This window comes from the organism of the source record quoted next, unplaced genomic scaffold (assembly GCF_019419815.1).
Source record: "Pyrus x bretschneideri cultivar Hongxiangsu unplaced genomic scaffold, Pyrus_bretschneideri_v1 Contig2, whole genome shotgun sequence".
In the NCBI taxonomy this organism is placed as follows: Eukaryota; Viridiplantae; Streptophyta; class Magnoliopsida; order Rosales; family Rosaceae; genus Pyrus; species Pyrus x bretschneideri.
In genome coordinates, this window is record NW_025999501.1 from 8,266,007 (window position 1) to 8,285,642 (window position 19,636).

The 19,636-nt window shown below is 36.4% G+C and overlaps 1 protein-coding gene across 1 annotated transcript; it reads left to right on the forward strand.

The window, feature by feature from the left end:
- Positions 1-1,877: 1,877 nt before the first annotated feature.
- Positions 1,878-19,221, forward strand: LOC125476899 (separase-like). The gene is given in 29 exon segments (XM_048583518.1): positions 1,878-2,605; positions 2,810-2,987; positions 3,073-3,177; positions 4,686-4,820; positions 4,925-5,379; positions 5,535-5,643; positions 5,787-5,912; positions 7,824-8,117; positions 8,279-8,395; positions 8,525-8,746; positions 8,868-8,978; positions 9,120-9,266; positions 9,379-9,747; positions 9,827-9,916; positions 10,077-10,229; positions 10,231-10,306; positions 10,309-10,337; positions 10,437-10,560; positions 10,683-11,507; positions 12,333-12,570; positions 13,612-13,714; positions 14,956-15,153; positions 15,585-15,640; positions 15,719-15,948; positions 16,047-16,287; positions 16,562-16,970; positions 17,637-17,912; positions 18,107-18,194; positions 18,367-19,221. Coding segments are annotated over 29 exon segments (6,657 nt in total). The 5' UTR covers positions 1,878-1,964; the 3' UTR covers positions 18,879-19,221.
- The last annotated feature ends 415 nt before the right edge of the window (positions 19,222-19,636 follow it).

Consider the following 19,636-nt stretch of genomic DNA (forward strand, 5'->3'; position numbering starts at 1 on the left):
CTTTTGCGAAAATTAGGTTTCTGTGTGCATGTGGCAGGCTGACAGAATATGCTATTTTTAAGTTTTTGAAAATTTTTATTTTGGCGGGAACTTATTTCAAAATCTCCTTTAACCACCTTCCACACCTTGCGGGACCCACAATACTAAGTTTATGCATCACTTGTCAAATGCCACGTCATGTTTTAACGGCCAGGCTAATGGAAATATGAATTTGAGATCAAAACGTAACTTTAGATAATGAAAGTGAGACGAAAAAAACTAAAGTAAAAAAGTGCAAATTTCATGATACTTGAGAATTAGCAGGCAAAGATCTTGTCACGTCATTAGTTAACAAAAAAGTTAACGACTAGGCTAAATGCTGGTTTGGTATTGCTGTGATTGCTTCTGATGTGGTGTAAAAATAAGCAGCTGTGAAATAAAGTAGCATAGTGTTTTATAAACTTTTTTGTAAAAGTGCTTTCGAAAAAGAAAAAAAGTAATATTATAGTGTTTGGTAAACTTTTATGTAAAACAGTTGTGACTGTGTGAAATGACTAAAAAATGTATAATACTAGATGTGCCATTAATTTAATTTTCTTAAGTCTTCCCCCTTTATTTTCTCCATTTGCATCAAGAAGTCTCTCTCACTACCCCCACTACTAAACCAGACTTTCAAAAACCAAAAACATCTCTCTAGAAGTCTCCCTCACAACCCCAATTTTCTCTTTTTTTTTTTTTTTTTTTGCTCCGTCTTCTTCTTTTTTATTTTCTGCTCCGTTCCTCAATCTTTCTCACCTGTCATTTGATTTGCAGTACATACATGGTCTAGTTGCTAGAGGAGTTCATTATATACATTGGGTAGGGCCAACGCTCCAAGATTATGATTTCTTTCTTCTTTCGAGACTAATCATTTTTTCTATTTGAAACTGTATAGTGTGAATTTGATCATACGAAGTAGTTCCTTTATTTAATTTTGGGTATTTGGAATGATTGAGTTTTGGTGTCCATCTGGGCAATCTGGGCTCTCCTAATTTGCAGAAAAATGAAGATTAGTCACTTATAATCGGTGCAATTTGGGCAAATCTACGATACCAAAACCAAATCTGGTCCTCGTCGGAAAAGATGGTGGTATTTCTTGGCATGATTTTGTCGGCATGGGAGTGAGAGAGAATGGACAAGAGATGGGAGGAAGGACAGAGGCAAAAACAACATCCTAGGGTATGGAATCCAAGGTCAATAACAGTGACTGCTGAAGCTAGGAATGAACGACGTTGTGGCGGGATCGACGAAGACGACCTTCCAATTGAAGTCAACGACGTTTTCCAATTAGTATTATGTGTAATTATTTAATTGTTTAAGGTAATTTTGGGTGTTTGAAAGTTTCATTAAAGGGCTCAGCGCCTCTTGCAAATTAGGTTTGAGCATAAGTTGTGGAAGCAAAAAAAAGTCGATTTTTCAAAGCTAGCTTTTGTTGCTTTGAACTCTCAGTTTTTTTTCACATAAAACTGTAAAAAAAGCTAAAGTTGAATGTTTACCAAACATAAAAAAACTCAGATTTTTTTTTTGATACCCACTTTTGAAAAAAACACATTAATACCAAACCAGTACTAATAGAGGTATCAAAATGGCAAAAGAATCAAATTTTAAGTATAAAAGTTAGAATAAGAAAAATAAAAGTAGTAAAGTGCACCAAACTAGGAAAAATAAAAGATGTAGGATTATCTTCCCTTTTATTTTCATTCATTTCCCTTCCCTCTTCATACATTATTTTTTATCTTATTGTCTCTGTAAAAATATTTTATATAAAATGTTGACGTGATTTAACCGTTATTGTTCAAATAAGAAAAAAAGCCTCGAAAGTAAAATGGGAATTACAGCTCCATTTTCCTTTCTTTTTTTAAATAAGCTCGAAAGGGGATGTCTTGGCGCGCCCTAAGCCCAGAAAAAGCCAGACATTTCACACTCTCTCTCTTTCTCCACCGACCATGGAGGAGACCGCCATCATTTCAAAACTTGAAGCCTCCAACTCCGCCGGCCTTCATCCCCTAGTCGCCGCCTACCTTCAGCCCTTCACTGAACTCCAGAACCCCAAAAAAACAAAAAAATCAACCAAATCCCAAGACCACCAAACCCTCCTCCGCTCGCTCGCCAAGAAATTCCTCCCCTTCCTCAACCGCACGCTATCCCTTCTCCCCAAACGCCTTGCCGACCCCTCAAAGTTAGATGACAGATTTTCCCTCGAACTCTTCGATATTTATCGGCTCTGCCTCGACTGCCTGGCCGCCGTGTCCTCTGTGTTGTCCGCTTCGCCGTGCTCGTTTCACTACCCGAGGGTGAGGATGGTGAGTTGCCTCGTGGCATGTGGGCGGTACAAGGATGCGGAAAGTGAGGGATTTAGGGTTTTGGAGAGCCTTAAGGCGATTGAATGTGGGTCGAAGAAATCGGTGAAATCGGATCGGAGATTTGTGCCGGATGTGGAGAAGGGGGGCGGAGATAAAGATTTTGGGTCTTTGGTGGGTGAAATTGTGGTGACGCTTGTGAAATGTGCGGCCATGAGTCAGAGTAAGGACAGTGAGGTGTTTGAGCGGGTGCTTTGTTTGGCTGAGGAGGTCATGCCGTGGTTCCGGTGAGTGAGTCATCCGATTTTCGCTTTCCGTACAATATTGCTGTTAGTATTTTGAATTAAATGTTTCAAGTTGAAAAGCAGAACCCTGAACTTATCTGAAGCAGGCACAGTTTCACTGGCATTTCGAGCACTTAACATTATTTGTGATTTTACAGCAATGATAAGTAGTTTACTGATTGGTGTACCTGATATGAAATGTCTTAGGGTATTAGATGCAAGCACATGTGAGAAGTTGCACAGGAATCTGGTTGCCTATCTGAGTAGGTGTACTCAATTTTTAGTTGGGGAGCTATCGGTCTTCAATGGGGATCTTGTGCAAAAGTTCTGCATTGTAACCATGACCGAGTATGCTAAGTCGCCAATGAAAGACACAATGTTCAAGGTAGCCTATGTTTGATTCTATAGTACGGATTGTATAAAAAATTTGATGCACTTATCTAATCAGTCTTTTTCTTTTGTTCATGCAGTTTGCCCGTACAATATGTTCATCTTTATTCTTGTTTCAAGAGGATACATTCACACTCACTCGCATCTTATTTTGCTTGTTGGACTCCCTTGTCCACGAATGTAAGGTAATGCAGATGGTTTTAAATGTGTATTTTAGGACTGAGGAATGTGATTTGACCAAGATGTTTATGCTCCTAAATGGTCAGTGCCCATGTCAATGTTTAGTTTCCAGATATTCGTTTGAAGGCTGAGCCAGTTTGTATTAGACATTTTGACCTCTATTTCAACTAAATGGCAGAAATATGATCACATGCTTTTATTTGTATTCTTGAACTTTGGGATACCATATAATAACTAAGCTAAAGAAAGGTTTCCATATCTTCTGGGTTCAAAGTACTTTGGCCCGTTTGAAAATGTATGATGGCTTGGGAATTAGACATCAGATCATGCAGATTTTTTATTTGTTACATTTTTTTTTTTTCGTTGTATCTACTTGGTATGATTTAGACCTTCGATTTGATTCCCTTTGTTTTCTTTTTTAAGACATATCATAATTGTTTTCTTAATTGTATTATTCTTTTGGCTCAACAATCGCATTACAATGGTATAGTTAGATAATTAATTTAGGGTAGGTTTTCCGCTTCACTTTTATCCAAGGAAATGAAAAGGGAAAAATATCACAGTGATTATTGAAGACCACAAATATTATATGACTCTTTGACAAAAAAATAGAGAAAAGAATGTTATGTCTAATTGAATTGATTTTTATATTAATTGTTGTTTCTGCAAATAATGTAACAGTTTAGTTAATATTTATTAAAAAATTGTTATTTGATCATAAAATAAACAAGTATCAAATTTTTGGTAGAAGTGAATGTACATGAGAATATCCTAATTAAAAAATCATTCTAATTAGTAGCATATAGGTCCTTTGTAAAGGGGTGGTGCCATCCACACACCCTTTTTTACTTTCCACACTCCCTCTGTTAATTTCTGCCCTTTGATCCTCTTCAATTCATTCAATTTGACGGCCGGGAATTGAGAGGAGTGTGGGAAAGGTAAAAAGGAGTGTTGGATAGCACCACCCTTGTAAAACCTTGGACTAGTCTGTGTGGTATTTAATCTGAATTATTTCATATTTTTAGTATACTAAAATTCACATGCAATGTATGTTTTAATTTGTTACTATCCCTTAATAAATGAACACAACGTGCTATCTTTGGACCTTAATTTTGGTGAAGAAATTATATGACAGGGTCTCTAACTAAAGTTCTTGTGTGGAGGAGAACTTAAGCTAGATTTTCCACTTGTTTATTGTTCATTTTCATCAATTTTCTTTGGACTAAGTACTTTTTATTGTCTTTCTTATGAGAATTACGCTGCAACATACAGTTGATCACCAATTCATATGCGTGGACTTTTAGTACTTTCCCTTGTTACTGAGTTACATCTTGATGGCAACTTTTTATTTATTTGAATTGTACCTCATAAACAAATGTTGCCTTGAACCTTATATACAATTTCTTTACTTTTGGAGGTGGTGCTATCTTCATATGAACTGTTTGGAGATAATTACTTACGGATTTATAACTTGAATTAGTCAGAATGATTGCATTTCTGTAAACTTTGGCAGGCTGAAGTGGAAAATACAGGAAAAGAGTTAGTTGAACTTATTGCTTATTGTGCCAAGAAATGTCAAACTACAAACACAAACCTTTGCGGTATTATTGGATCTCATTTAAATAAGTTAGCAGGTGATTTCCATCAGGTATCTTATTTATGTAGTTTGCTCATATAAATTTCACTAAACTGGTACTCATTGGCAGTTTTTGCATTTGTATGTTGCAATTAAAATACTACCTTTTTGTGCAGGCTGGAACACCTTTTCAGTTAATTCTGAGGGTTTATGCCACTGGATTGCACTTTGTTGATCGTAGTATGAAGTCAAAAGTTGGTCATTTTCAATCCTTTGAAGGTGCAATTAGAGTTTTGCTTGATGATGGGGACACAGTGAATCGCTTGTCCGGTTTGCTTGGTTCATTGAGAAGTTATTTCCAAATTGGCTGCAATGATGACTCTTTGTTATCCAATTCGCAATTGAGTTCGGACAGTGGGGACTCATTGATTCAAATGCAGAAGGATAGAAAGAACTATCTTCTGTCTTATTTTAATGCATTGAAATTCTTATGCCAGCCGCTTACAGAGTTTGTAAATTCAGGAAGGAAACAGATTATTACTAATAATGAAGCTGCTTCTGTTTCTACTGAAGTGTGCCATATCCAGGGTGCATTCCATCAGTTTTGTGACGTTTTTCTTTCTCTTAAAATGTGAGTCAATGATAAGGTTCAGTGTTTCGTTTCTTTGAGTACTATGAACACGTGAATGAAGTTGCTTGGTCTTTTAATCCACAATTTCTTCAGTCTTTTCCCTAACTACTGTCTTACAAGATTGCAAGATTTATCTGAAATATGCTTGTGCCTAGGTACAGATGTACATATGAGGTGGATAGAGATGGATTTGATGGAAACAGCACCCTTGATGTTGCTGTGGCTGCTTTTACCCTCTCCATCATAACAAAGCTGAACATTCAGGTTGTCATTCTTGTGATATAATGCTGAAATGGTCCCAGTTATTTGTTTTCTCATTAGTGAAATGTTTATTTCTTATGACTCTTGTACAGCACAATCTTTATCTGCGCAAACTAGGTAACTGGCTTGCCTTTTTCTTATTTCAGAAGAGTGTGCAAATACTTGAAAATGTCATCACCAGTGTTTGGATTCAACCTCATGGTCTAAAGCATCTGTATGTCTCTCTGTACAATATCGGGGTACATTTGTACCGGAACAAGGAGCTAAAAGAGGTATTCTTTTACAGAATGAATATTTATGACTGGATGGCATATGGTGTAGTATGAGAAGCATCATTTTCAGTCTAAAGTAATGTTGGTTTCTATTATATTCTACTTGTTATCTTTATTGTACTTGGCTCTGTAAGTGCTTTTATGGCTTGAATAAATTCTTGCCATGCATCCATTCTAAACATTGAACTATATCTTGTTTGAAGTTTCTTGTTCTCTTAACAACCATTTTATACAATTAGCTTTAGTAATTTAGTTTGATCTACATTTCATCAGAACTATTTTGTTTTAAGTTCCAAAGATGATTCCCGAGGCTTGGTTTGAGGTCCATATTAGATAGATTTGGTATTTTTTTTCGTATATATTGCGTTTAGTTATTAAAATTTATAGGTAGTAGATTCGAGAGGGAAGAGGGGGTATTTACTTTCTCTTATTCTTGTTTGGATAGGTAGAAGAAAGACAGAAAGAAATGTTCAATTCAGGATATTTTTTCAAAAATCAAGCACAACACAAATTTCATTTTCTTTGCAAACCTCTCATCTTTTGTCTCCATTCCGCTCCAAATTTTATTGTTCAAATGCAAAAAATTCTCTGTATTTTTTTTCTCTCAATTTCTTTATCCAAAAACACCATGTATCAAGATAAAGAATATATCTGGAAATTGACACATTTATTTATGTTGTCTATATGCAGAAATACTGGAACTATGGGCTTAATATTTAAATACTATCGAATATGTGAGGGGCACCTCTGTAGTTGTTTATGTGTAAAGAGCCATGATAATCCTTTAGAGTTAGATACATATATTACACTACTCGATTTGGGTAGCACCATAGCAGTATTGTCATTGCAAATGTTTTACCTCAAGTATCTAAAGATGTTTGCTCTGTTGTCAATGTATTAATCTGCTCCCTGTCCAATGTGTTTCACATATGTATATCCCTCAAATATGACCATTTGAGGGACGCTTTGTTGTCCCCACTCCTCATTGTAGTTTGATAGATCCAAAACGTTTATCTTTAGTTCTCCAACCAAAGTTCATTTTTTGCAAGGATGAAAAGCCCCTCAAATAAAACAATGTCATGTATATATTTGTGTGTGGGGGTACATAACACACATTGTGGCTGAAAAAGGGAAAACGATATCTTGTCAGACGGTTTGGCATGTTATACAGTCAGACTGAATAACTTAAAAAATGAGTGCTTCTTAAAGGAGATGATATAGTGTAGCCACTTTGGTATAACTCAAAAGCAGTTGACAAGGTAATAACGAAAAGTGAGCAATTTTTCTCCATACCCTTTTTGAAAGTTCGATGCTAGATGGATTTAATACCCATACAAGATGCGGTAGACCTTAAGAATAGGATCGCTTTGTGCTATAGTTTAAGCTTCTAGATGAATATTTGCATCTGCACTTTCATTTGAACTGGAGAGAGTTCCAGATAAGGCACTGCTTTATTTCTTATTAACTGAACCTTTTATGTTTAGAAGTTAGCCATGACCCTTATAGACAATCCAGGCTCTTGCTATGTTTAAATATGTTTCACTCCTGACCTAATTTAACCAAATTCAAGGAAATTTTCTGTTGTTTTCTGATGTTTCTTTTTGGTCATGTAGTCCCTTTGTACAGGATAGATACTCTTTTTCAATCTTATTGGATGGGGATGTAGCTGTATGATTGTTCTGTGAATTGCTGTTAGATTTTGTAGTTGTATGTGGATCGTTTATTGGTGGAGGCAGGTTTTTAATTATTTAAGCTTAGTGTATATGTCGTCTACTATAATTTCTCTTTTCTTTTAATGAAATGTAGTTTCCTATGAAAAGATAAAACCACCTTATACCAAAAGCATTTTTGTACTTTACAATTCCTTGTTGAGGCCTTTCTTTTGCTTGACTTTGTAAAGTACCTCTGCAGGCATCACAGGCCTTGAACTTATGTTGTAAGGCATCATGGACTCGTGTTATACGTCTTTGTGAGATGTTTGTACACAAACAAGAGGCGTCCGAGGTTGATCTGTCAGAAGATGCCATTTTAGATTTCTATAATGAGTGCTGTACGAGAAGTGCTTTTCTTTTGGACGTTCTTAATGAATTGCAGAGTTATGATGCGAAAAGAACTTTATTAGAGAGCCTTGAAAATTGGTCCATTGCTGCAAACTTGTTTGGGAGGCTGCCAGGTCCTATGGCTGTGGTGAAGCAGTGGGTTAAGGTATCATCTGGAACTTCCTTTACTTTTCGTGTTGTGTTTACTTAACATCATCTAATCATCAAATGTCGACACAAAATCTCATTCTAATCATGTTATAATTATCTATTGTGTTCACTTAATATGCTGTATCTGGTATCTTACTTTTATTATGCCATATCTAGATGGAATGTAAGCGTTACAAGGATGTGAATGTTGAAGATGATGCTCCAACCTTATACAGTTTGTTATTGTCTTATAAGAAAGTCCCAAAGAAGATTAACGAAACCGTTTTGGAACAGGTTGGAACATTTTGTATTTCTTTGCAGTTGGAGTTCATTATATATATATATATATATATATATCCCTAGACTTTAGGTTGCACTTGTACTAACTTTTCTCACGTCTGCATTTCTATCTTGAAATATCAGGAACTTCTTGCTTATGAGGGAATGACTGCTGTGAACCCTAAGTTTTGTCAGAAAATGCAAATGAAAATTATAGATTTCCTGCTGAAAGATGTGTATGTCACACCAAATAGTTGGTTACAAAAATCAAGAATTTTGTTGAAAAAGGGAAGGGCATTAAGGCTTTCTGGAAGCGAAGGTCTGAAGGACTGTATTCAGTGTTTATCGGATGCAATATGTTTACTTGTAAGTCAATTTAGATATTAGTTTATTTTTTGTTGTTTTTCCGAATCTTAATGACTCGCCTTTAGCGGGTAACCCTTTGATTTTTGGGTTTCTGGCTGACATCAATAAGCTACTGTATCAGAGTGAGATGTATGATGAAACCTGTACCCATGAAATTTCTCCTTGCCATCAATTAGCTGTGGCATATTGCTTACGTGCACTTTCTACCCAGGAAGCTGAACCCAACTCAAAGGTGCTAAATCATGAAAGTTACTTACTAAGATTGAGTAATTACTGCTAAAAAGCTTTATATGCTGTTTCTATATGCTTAAGTGTCATTGAATTTACAATATTTCCAACTATTTTATTTGTGTTTGTTATGACTCATGAGCAGCAAGTGCTTGAAGATATCAGTGCTGCCATTAATCTATGGTTGGGCATTTCTACTCCTGATAATTGCTCTCCGGCTGACAAGTGCTCCATGTTGTCTGAAAATACTATGTTGCTACTTTACAATGTCATTGATTTGTTATCTGTCAAGGTTTGTCCTCTGATGTTGTTGGTGCTGTAGGATCCACCTGAAAATATTATTTCTTTAGGACATGATTTTATTCTTAACAATGACAATGCTTTTGTTTCTTCATTATCTTCAGGGTTGCATGGACTTTCATAATGATATACATAAGCTTATGATTATATTATTTAAATGGAGGAATGTCCCATTAGAGAAGTGCGTGGCCAGATTTTGGGAATGTAGGAGGATTAGCCATGCCCTTTGTGCCTCACCTGTAAATGAGACATTCATTATGAACTTATCAGATCATTGTGGTGAACTTTCAAAGTCTAATGCTTTTTGGATAGATTCTCTAAAGGATTCCACACCATTACTATTAGTGTTCCAACATAGTTTCTCATTTCTGTTTCCAAACTTTTCTCGGGGCCCATGGAATCGTCAAAGCTTGTTTCGATCAGATATCACAATTGATGAAGTTAAGGAAGCTGCTTTTGGACTTATATCACAGGTAAGTTTCTCTCAAGTTGCCATCATGAACTCTTATGCCTTAATGACACAATAAATACATTTTGGTACTCTTCTTCTAGGCTCCTGTATCGACTTGGTCTGCTTACATGGCTGGATATCTCTACTATGATTTATCGGAAAGACTTGTTTCAAATGGACGGTTAATTGAGGTAGTCTGCATTAGTTTATTTAACTTGATTTATTTTGGTTCGTTAAATGCTAACAAAGTATTTTGCACTGTTAATTAGTAGATGTTGAGATGCTTTCATGGTTTAATCAAGGGGATTCCTGCATGATGATTTTGTATTCATATTTCTTAATATTCTGTAGGCTCTCTCATATGCAAAAGAAGCTCACAACTTACGTGCTAAACTATTTGGAGGGAAATTTATGTTCTCTTCTGAGCGACAGCCCAAAAAGTACAATGAAGGGGGTATTTGTCAGGAGTTAACATATAGCATTCATGATATGCATATGCAAAGATCAGGTTGTTAGTGAAGTTTGGCTTTTTGATACTAGTTCATGTGACCTGGAAAGCTATTATCTGAGTCCATGGAATGCACTCAATGTTATCTTGAGAGCACTCTTCAGGTTTTTCTTCCTCTTTCTGTCAATCTTGTCAAAGTTCAAGTCTGGACCTATCTTTTACTAACATTGGATTTGAATTTGGATCTCCCATATAACCTGCAGGTAGGGGTTATCCTTGAAATAATTGGTAAAGGAGCTGAGGCTGAAGGTTTTTTACAATTTGGAAAAGCTTTTTCCTGCTCACAGAGCTTGCCACTATTTACAATTGTTTTTTCTACTGTCTTGGGTATAACAACTCTCTTATTTCTTGTCCGTTGTCTCACAATTATTTCTTCCTTCGCCCCTGGTTTCAAAAGAAGCGGATTGTAATAACTTGCTAATTCACTGTTCAAATTTGAGTGTCTTTAGGAAAGCTTTACCACAAGCAGCAACTTTGGGATTTGGCGGAAAAGGAACTGCAAAGTGCCAAGCAATATTTTGGGGCTTGCAGCACAGATCTTTCTTGCATGAAATGCAGATTGTTGCTGGAAGCAACTGTTAATCAGAATCTTGGTGATTTATATCAAAGCATTTTTGAAAATACAAGAAGTACATCGTCAGATAAGTTGTCGCATGCTGAAAACCTGTACAAATCAGCCATTGCCATACTAAATCTTTCTGAGTGGAAAAATTCTGTTAGTTGTCCAGAAGAAGAGTGTGTTGAATGGACAATGCCTGGAAAAGCTAGTTTTAAAGACGTTGGATATTGTGTTAGCAGTATATATACTGTTTCTGAAGAAAAACAGCGGGATAATAGAAAACCCACTAAGGAGGGCCTGAAAAGCAAGATGGATGCTAAAAAATGTAAAAAGACCAAAAATGCACCAAAACCGGTCGTGAAGAATCAGGTTTCAGTACCTGAGCACAATTTGAGGGTAACTCGGTCTAGATATCAATCTTCTCAGAACCAAAGCATAAGTGGAAATGGCATCGTCCAACTTGGTCCTTCAAAACATCTGCAAGGAAAAAGTGAGCGTGATAGCCCTGATACTTTTAGCAAGAGGGAATTTCTTTTGGATTTAAAAAGCTGTGAGGTTGCTTTTGGGTGCAATGTAACTTGCATTTGCAACCAAATGAGGTGTTGGCAATGTCTTCCTATGGAAGTTATGGAATCTGGGTTAGTGACAGACTTAGTACATTTAAAATGGGAGTTTGTCCGCAGGCGTTTATCACTCAGGCTTCTCACAGGATTAGGTAGGGGGCAGCTCTACGTTATAATCTCTTACTTTCTATATCTGCATGCATGTTTGTCTATTGAATGAACTTCTGTTTGCACTGTAATAGTTTCTCATTACACCCATCTTTTAATGAAAATTTTGTTACTATTTTAGCCTAAAGGAAAATTATTTAAAAAATTGATAGAGATTCAAGTCATGGCTCTTGCCTCATTTCCCAACACCAATGCCAGCTCATGTGTGTTGCCCTTTGGTAAGGCCAGCGCTGATGAGGCTGAGCATGGTGTCAGCACCAGTAGTGTGGGCCGAGGTGGTGATGATGGTGGTCATGCTTATTGGAAAAGGATGGACAATGCTTATTGTGTGCGTTTTTTGGAACTATGAAAGATGCTTTGAGTTTTGTCTCTAACCTCTTCCTTGTTTTAGGACTCTTTTTTATCATGTGGTTGTGGTGGTTTATGTAGCTGATCTTTGTGAAATGAGAAATGATCAGTACCATTTTACTTTTATGTGTGATTAATTTTGATTTTGAGAGGTCAGACATAGCACCATGGAAGAAACTAAAGTTCAGAGACTTTTAAGGGTGGATTCATCTGCATAAAATTGTCCTATCATTTTTAATGCTATCATTAGTATTATTAACAATTTTCTTAGCACTATAGTTTCTTGCTTTTGAATTGCCAAACGTGTCATGATTTCCATACATAGTTGTGTTCTTGCATTTTGTTTTGCAAGTTATGGCTAAAGTATGAGATCCAATGGACATGGAACTTTGTTTTGTGTTTTGCTTTAAAACTTTTTTGTTTCCGTAAAATATTTATTGATTAAATTTAGCAATTTTCAGGAAAATGCTTGGAGACTCGTGGTCAAATTCATGAGACACATGAAATTATAGTGCAAACTGTATCAGTCTTGGTCAGCCGAAACCCATTTTGTCCTATTACCTCAACTGTTCCATTGACTTCCTTGCTTGATTTAATGGCAAAGGAGATCCCCGGGGATGTGTTCTGTGTTGAACGGGCAGAAGTACTGTTGAACATAAGTTGGTTGTCTTTGAAGAGTTACTGTTCTAAGGAAACCAGGTAATCTTAATAGTAAGTTCTTATGTATGTCTATGCATGCTTATTGCGTAAAAATGCCTTAATTTAGAATCAGGAGTATCACTGGTCACTTCCTTCTTAGTATAAAAGAGATGAGTAATGCCTTCAATTTTTTTTTCTTTTTGGGATAAGCTGCAATGGATTTATAAAGTTTACCCATGCTCTTATGGGTACATGCAATTGCAGCAAACAATGTCGAAAAAGTTTAAAAATTGAAATTGTGTCACTTTCAGAGAAAATAAATCTGCTGGAAGTGCCCTTGACCTGCAAGAAAACCTTTTCAGAGACAGTGAGAGAGAATTTCATGCAAGTTTTTTTCTCTCCCTCTCTCTAAAATTTAAAAGGAGTTAATAATTTGGAATGATAATCAGTTGCTTTATGTTTGGAGCCAAACAGTCACATTTTAGTTTTAATAGGAGAAGAAAGGCATCTTTGGAACACAAAAGCCCTTTTTCTAAAAAAGTAATAGAAAATCCCGAGTTGCCAGCTGAAAATTTGTCCCAGTAGCTTTAAAAGGGTATAAAATTTTATTTAAAGAATCAGGGTGACTAAGGATGGCATCCTAATTTTGGCTAATTGAAGAACAAAACTTGTTTGGTTGCTTCTCTTAACTGGCCCAAATGCTTTTAGAAGCAAAGCCATGTGTATATGTTCGTCTAATAAGAATTTTAGGTTTTCCAGAATTAGTATCATTTGTCTAAATTCACTTTGTGCTACAGTGACATCTGTAAATGATTGATAATTTAGAAAAAGAGCAATCGTGGTGAGCATATTGTTTGTTTCTTATATGATGCTTTAGCGCTGGAAAACTGTCCTAAAAGCTAGCTTTGAAATTTTTTTTTTTTTTGCCTTTACCGTTGAATATTGGCTTTAACTGACAATGGATGCCAATGTAAAGACCTAAGAAAAAATTTCAATTCCAAGGCAAATACCTAATGACAGATGCAAATGTTAACATGAGTGCATTGTTCAGATTTGTAATAATGCTAATTGTTTTTCTCTCTCTTGATTTTCTTTCACCAGGAGTATGTGCTCTGATCTGCCTCATATTCAGCTACCAAAACTAGTGTCTTGGTTGATGCTAGCTTTTGTTCTCTGCCGCGATGTTCCTGTACTTTTCCAGAAGGTCAACTCTACCTTTCTTTTTTCTTTTATTTTGATTTTCTATTTATATTCTTTCATAGTCCTTTCATTGCATTGGCTGTAGTGTTTTCATTGATATATCATTCTCCATGTGTTTGTGAGTTGTTAATGGACTTTATTCTGATGTCAAGTGCATACGTCACACTATTATAGTAAGGAGCAAATCCTGAGCCTTTGTCTTTATGAACTACTATATCTCTTTTGTTTCATGACTCCTTTTTTTCCAAAAGAAAAATGAAATCATTTTTTTTAGGCTCAAGTAAAGCTAGCTTCTTTTGAAAGGCATGTTGCAACATTGTCGTACTGGGCGGAAAGTAACCCTGGTTTTATTTTAATGTTACAGGGTCAACTCTTGTCAAATTGGATTACATAGTCTAACATAGTTGGGGATGTTTATGTATTGAAAAGGAAAACAATTTCTTGGCTGCTTCTGTAACATTTAGTGCTTTAAGTAACTTTAGCCTGAACTGTGGCTTCTTTGCATTTTGGTCAGTTGAGTGTTTTTGGCTTTGAATTCAAACCTCTGGTCCTGCGTGTAGTCTCATTACAAATGGTGGATGGTGACTCAAATGCCTAAAAAGTAATCTGGAACATCCTGTTAACCATAATTTCTACAGGAATTATTTTGAACTCGCAATCCATTGCGTTCCATGTTTTTTAAAAGGGAGGTCAATTTTATGATGGGATTGTATTACTGCATTGAGTCATGCAGTTCAAAAAGTTGGTTGACGGTTTTTAGAGGAATGCTATGGAGCCTTTGAAAGATAGATCTGTCCTAGGTTTATACTATACTGTGTTTGTAACAGAATATATAGATTTAAGAGGATCTTGTGGTATGCTTTTCTTCATTTAAAATATTTCCTATGGCTTTATGAGTAAGTTCAATTGTATTTATTGGATTCTGTAAACATGACAGGAGCTCAGATTGTTTTTTATTGTCACTGCTACATCATTTAAGTTCACTAGTGTTCTTTTGTTTTGTTAAAATTTGAATATGGGTGGATGATCACGGCGTTGTAAGGGTAGCAGACTTATTTTGTAAGGAGTTTTAGTTCCTTATCTGTGTAAAACTTAAATAATAACCGCATTTAATTTGGATGTTATGGATTTGAGTTTCTTCTATTACAAATCCAAGTGTCTTCCTATATTTTTTGTCGTTTTGCTTTTATTTGGTTTCTATAATGTTGTCATTATTCAAGATGATTGACTTTTGGTGCTAAACAGGTTTCCAGATTGCTTGCAGCTATATTTGTGCTTTCTGCCTCAAGTGATCTTTTTTCTTTGTCGTCTTCTTCTAAAACTCTCCGTGAAAACCATTGGGCTTCTTATTTCCATCAAGCTTCACTTGGCACTCATCTTAGTTGCCAATTTTTCACAAATATATCTGGGATATGTAATGTTCAGCACCTTGTAAACACTGAGGTATGTTTACACACTTTGATTCTGTTTATTTAGTCTATTTAAGCAATAATCAAGCTACATACATACTAATGAATCTATATGAGAGATTTTAAACTTGGGGGCTTACATCAATTATTTGAATGTCTTAGCTCCCAAGATAAATGCAAATGGTATATTTTCTGGTTGCACACTCATCGTTCTGTTCTTGGGTAATTATGAACAAGTTTTGTCACCACTTGGATTGTTTAGTATTGAAATAAACCATCATTTGGACATTACCTCCCTACTGCTGTGAATGCATGTTGGAATTTGCTTTTAAGGCTCTCTAATCTTCATATTGTGTTCAGCTAATTAGCATTCCAGATTGTTGTAGTTGCATAGCAAACCCAATGTTTAATTCCTTTATTTAACACATACTAATAAGTTAATGTTGTTAAAAATCCTATTTTCAGGGTTCACATGTTCCTGGCTCAACTTGTTTGGGATCAGAAAAAAGGAATTTACTCAGGTTGTGTTTGTCACGTTACAAAATTGTAGGTGTCTGTCATTGAACCATTCTAACACGATTTGTTCATATCTGATGCAGGCTTGCACCTGAGTCTATTCAAGAACTTGAAGGATTTGTAACACTGTTTTTTGCCGGCCTTCCTTGCAATACAATTATCTGTATAAGTTTGCTCGGAAGCCCTTATGCTAGTTTCCTACAGGAGCTGTTGTCCTTTCATACTTGTGTTCATGCATGGATTCTTGTATCACGCTTGAACTTGAAGAGTCAACCTTTCATTATGCTTCTACCTGTGGATTCAGTATTAGAAGGTAAATTTTTAATGTTGGTAGGCATGAATTCAGAAGTTCATAGCATGTCTTGCACTGATTAACACTTGCAGTAATTTGTTTATGTTAAATTTCCACAGGAGACTCCTCTGATGATACAAGTTCTGGTTCTGTTAGTGTTTCTGAAGGAAAGGTTGGAAAGCGTTGGTGCTGCCCATGGGGTTCCACTGTGGTTGACAGGGTAGCTCCAGAATTTAGAATGATATTGGAGGAGAGTTATTTGTCTTCTTCAATCGAAGAAGAAGAAGATACAAAAGAGAATAGGGCGTTATGGTGGATGTGGAGAAATAAGCTTGATCGTCGCCTCTGTAAATTGTTGAAGTAGGTTCCTCTTTCCTCTCTTTGTATGCAAACTTTCGTGGGCTTAATTGTGCGACTCATGAATGTCCACCAACCTATTTTATTTTTATTGGATTTTGTTGAGATAATGAGTTTAGATTTGGGTTTTCAATCTATATATTCTGTTAATGGCAGTAGAATTTTTATGAAAACGAAATTCTGTACCTTGTTTAATGTTTTAACATTAGACATCAGTTTTCAATTTGGAGAACTGTGTATCACTTGGCGCTCATGGTGTTATGTCTTCATGCACCAGGAACTTAGAAGATTTATGGTTTGGTCCTTGGAAATATGTGCTTCTGGGAGAATCGTCAAACTGCAAGCAGCTGGACTTGGTACATAAGAAGCTGGCACGGGATTTGAAATCTAAGTGCAAAATGGACATAGATGAGAGTCTTCTGAGAGTCATTCTTGGGGGTTCCAAATATGCCTTTGAAGGAGGAGGTGCATATGTTTCACAGCTTTGTTTCAAGAAAGGTTGCTATATTGGTAAAGCTGGATGTTCCGAGGAAAACAATTGGTTGGCATCACCTAATGAATCTAATGGTTATCAGAAACTATCTGAATTGGCTTTCCAACTAATACAGGGAGCAGTGAATGAGCTTGAAGGGCTAGATACTGTAAATAGAGAGCCCATCATTCTAGTGCTGGACTTCGAGGTGCAGGTATTGTGCTTGGTTCCTCTGTTTTCTACTTATTTAGAGAGGTTTTTGCAAAGTTATGAGCCAAATGTTTTTCTTCTCTGAATATTATCTTTTAAATTGAGCAAAGCATGGATGGCCAACAAATTCTGTAGTTTTCTATAATGAAATAAGGGGGTGTCGGAACACCATGAAATTACTCAGAAGTATAAAAAGAGTTGTCAACCATTTTGATCAATATAATTCATTATATATTATGATTATCCTAGTCTTTCCCTCAATTTCCTACATAACTCTAGATGGTCATCAACCATTTTGGTCCAATTGTCGTTAACTTGTTAGTCATGCTAGGATTACAAAGGTTAGCCCCTAAGCTATTTTGTGTCTCTTGAAAGTTTGTGCTGGATCATTGTATGTGTGGAGCATATAGTGTGTCATCTCATGAAACTGCTCTTGGTTGATTATTCATGCTTTTGTAATCCAAGGTCAATTCAAGACAAATTAGCTTGTTTTTTTGCTGCTTTCTTTTTTGCACAAGGCAGTATATGAAATTCAAGACAACTTTCTTGGTTTTCTTTTTGCTAAATAGGCAATTAGCAGCATACACTTTTCTGTATAACACCTGATACCTTTCTTTTTCTCAATACACCTATCATCATTTGAATAAGCTGATTAAATGATGATTAACAGATGCTTCCTTGGGAGAATATACCGATACTAAGAAACCAGGAGGCTTATCGCATGCCTTCTGTTGGGAGCATCTTTGCAACGCTGGAGAAGAATTACCATCAAGATAAAGTTGCATGTAGTACTAAGAAACCAGGGGGCTTATCGCATGCCTTCTGTCAGGAGGCTTCATTCCCTTCGATTGATCCATTGGATGCATTTTATCTCCTGAACCCAGGTGGTGATCTAGGTATCACACAAATCGAATTTGAGAAGTGGTTCAGAGATCAAAATTTGGAGGTAATATCCTGGTTTCTGTTTTTCTCTTTCCTACTATCGCACAGACGTCTGTGTTCTATAATTGGGGAATTCTGAAACATTCCTCACCACTGTCTGAAATTAGATTCATGAGGATGTGGCATATTTTATATATCAATATAAACACAAATCTATATGTTTCCGTAAGTAACCTTTCATTTAAATACCCTGCACAGGGGAAGGCAGGATGTGCACCCCCTGCTGAAGAATTGGCAGAAGCCTTGAAAAGCCATGACCTCTTTATATATATCGGCCACGGAAGTGGTACGTTTGATTATAATTATACTTTATTATTTACGTTGTTTGTATATATCAGCCATGGAAGTGGTACGTATGATTATAAGTATACTTTATCATTCTGGTTTTTTTATATTTGGCATAAAAAGTTTTTAAAACATCAAACCGAACATTTGTGTCTGTATGTCTTGTGGTACAGGGGTGAACTATATTCCCATGCATCAGATTCAGAGTCTGGAAAATTGTGCTGCTACGCTTTTGATGGGATGTAGTAGCGGTTCTCTGACACTGAATGGTTGTTATGTTCCACACGGTCCCGCACTATCTTATCTGCTGGCTGGTTCTCCTGTCATTATTGGAAATTTATGGGAAGTGACAGACAAGGACATCAACCGATTTGCAAAGGCCATGCTTGATGGTTGGCTAAAAGAAAGATCGAGTTCCTCTGAGGGTTGTGCCGAATGCAAAGTAGCAGAAGAATTTGAGGCATTGAGCATTAGGGGCCGTCAAGGTATTGCCAAGAAGAAAGTCTCGAGGAAGAAATTGCCTGAAGCTTGTGAAAGTGATCCAATGACGTTTTCTTGTGATCATAGGCCGAAGATTGGATCATTCACGAGTCAAGCACGTGAAGCTTGCAGTCTTCCTTTCTTAATTGGAGCATCACCAGTATGTTATGGTGTTCCTACAGGCATAAGGAGAAAAGATTTGTAGCACCATATCATGTGGAAAATGGCATGCTCTCCAAGTTCATCAATGCTGTGGGCTTTAAGTTTCGAGTCTCCGATTTTAGCAACCAATTATAGGCTGGAAACTTAAGGTGTGCGTTCTAACAAGAATCAACAAACATGTTGTCTAGTATACATGTCAATACGAACTAATTTCCTTCTTTTCCCTACATTTGATTACATGTATTTTGGCCTCTTTTTTCGTTGCGCCATTTATAGCACAGTTCAGAAATGCTGGAATTCGGACATGGTTTTTTTTAGCGGCATATGCCGTGCTGTTGAACTATTAGAACGCTGGTAGAGAAATGACAATCTGTACATGATTTTCCTTTCTTCTGTTTTAGCTGAGAAAAATTTTCCTATTTCCACTTTGTTGAATAGAAACCTTCCATATAATTTGAAGGACGGGTAGTGATTTTGATAACGGAGTTTATTTGTTTGCAGTCCTCTGATTCCGACTTCTCAACCTCACAACGAAGAAGAAGAATCTGAATTTGGGTTTTAGAAGACCCAAAAGACAGTCCCACTGAGTTGAGTTGCGTTTTAGTTCTTGGATTTTAAGGTCGAAGAGAGTTGCTGTGTATCCTCTCTCAAGTATCAAACTTAAACTTGTCCGAGTTTGTCGGCCCTGGAGATAATTTCGCCTTATAAGTCACACAATAGGTCTAAATTAGCTTTCAAACTAATATTAAATCGTTCTCTTCATTCATGTAAGTCGAATTTGAGATCGGGACATCAGCACAC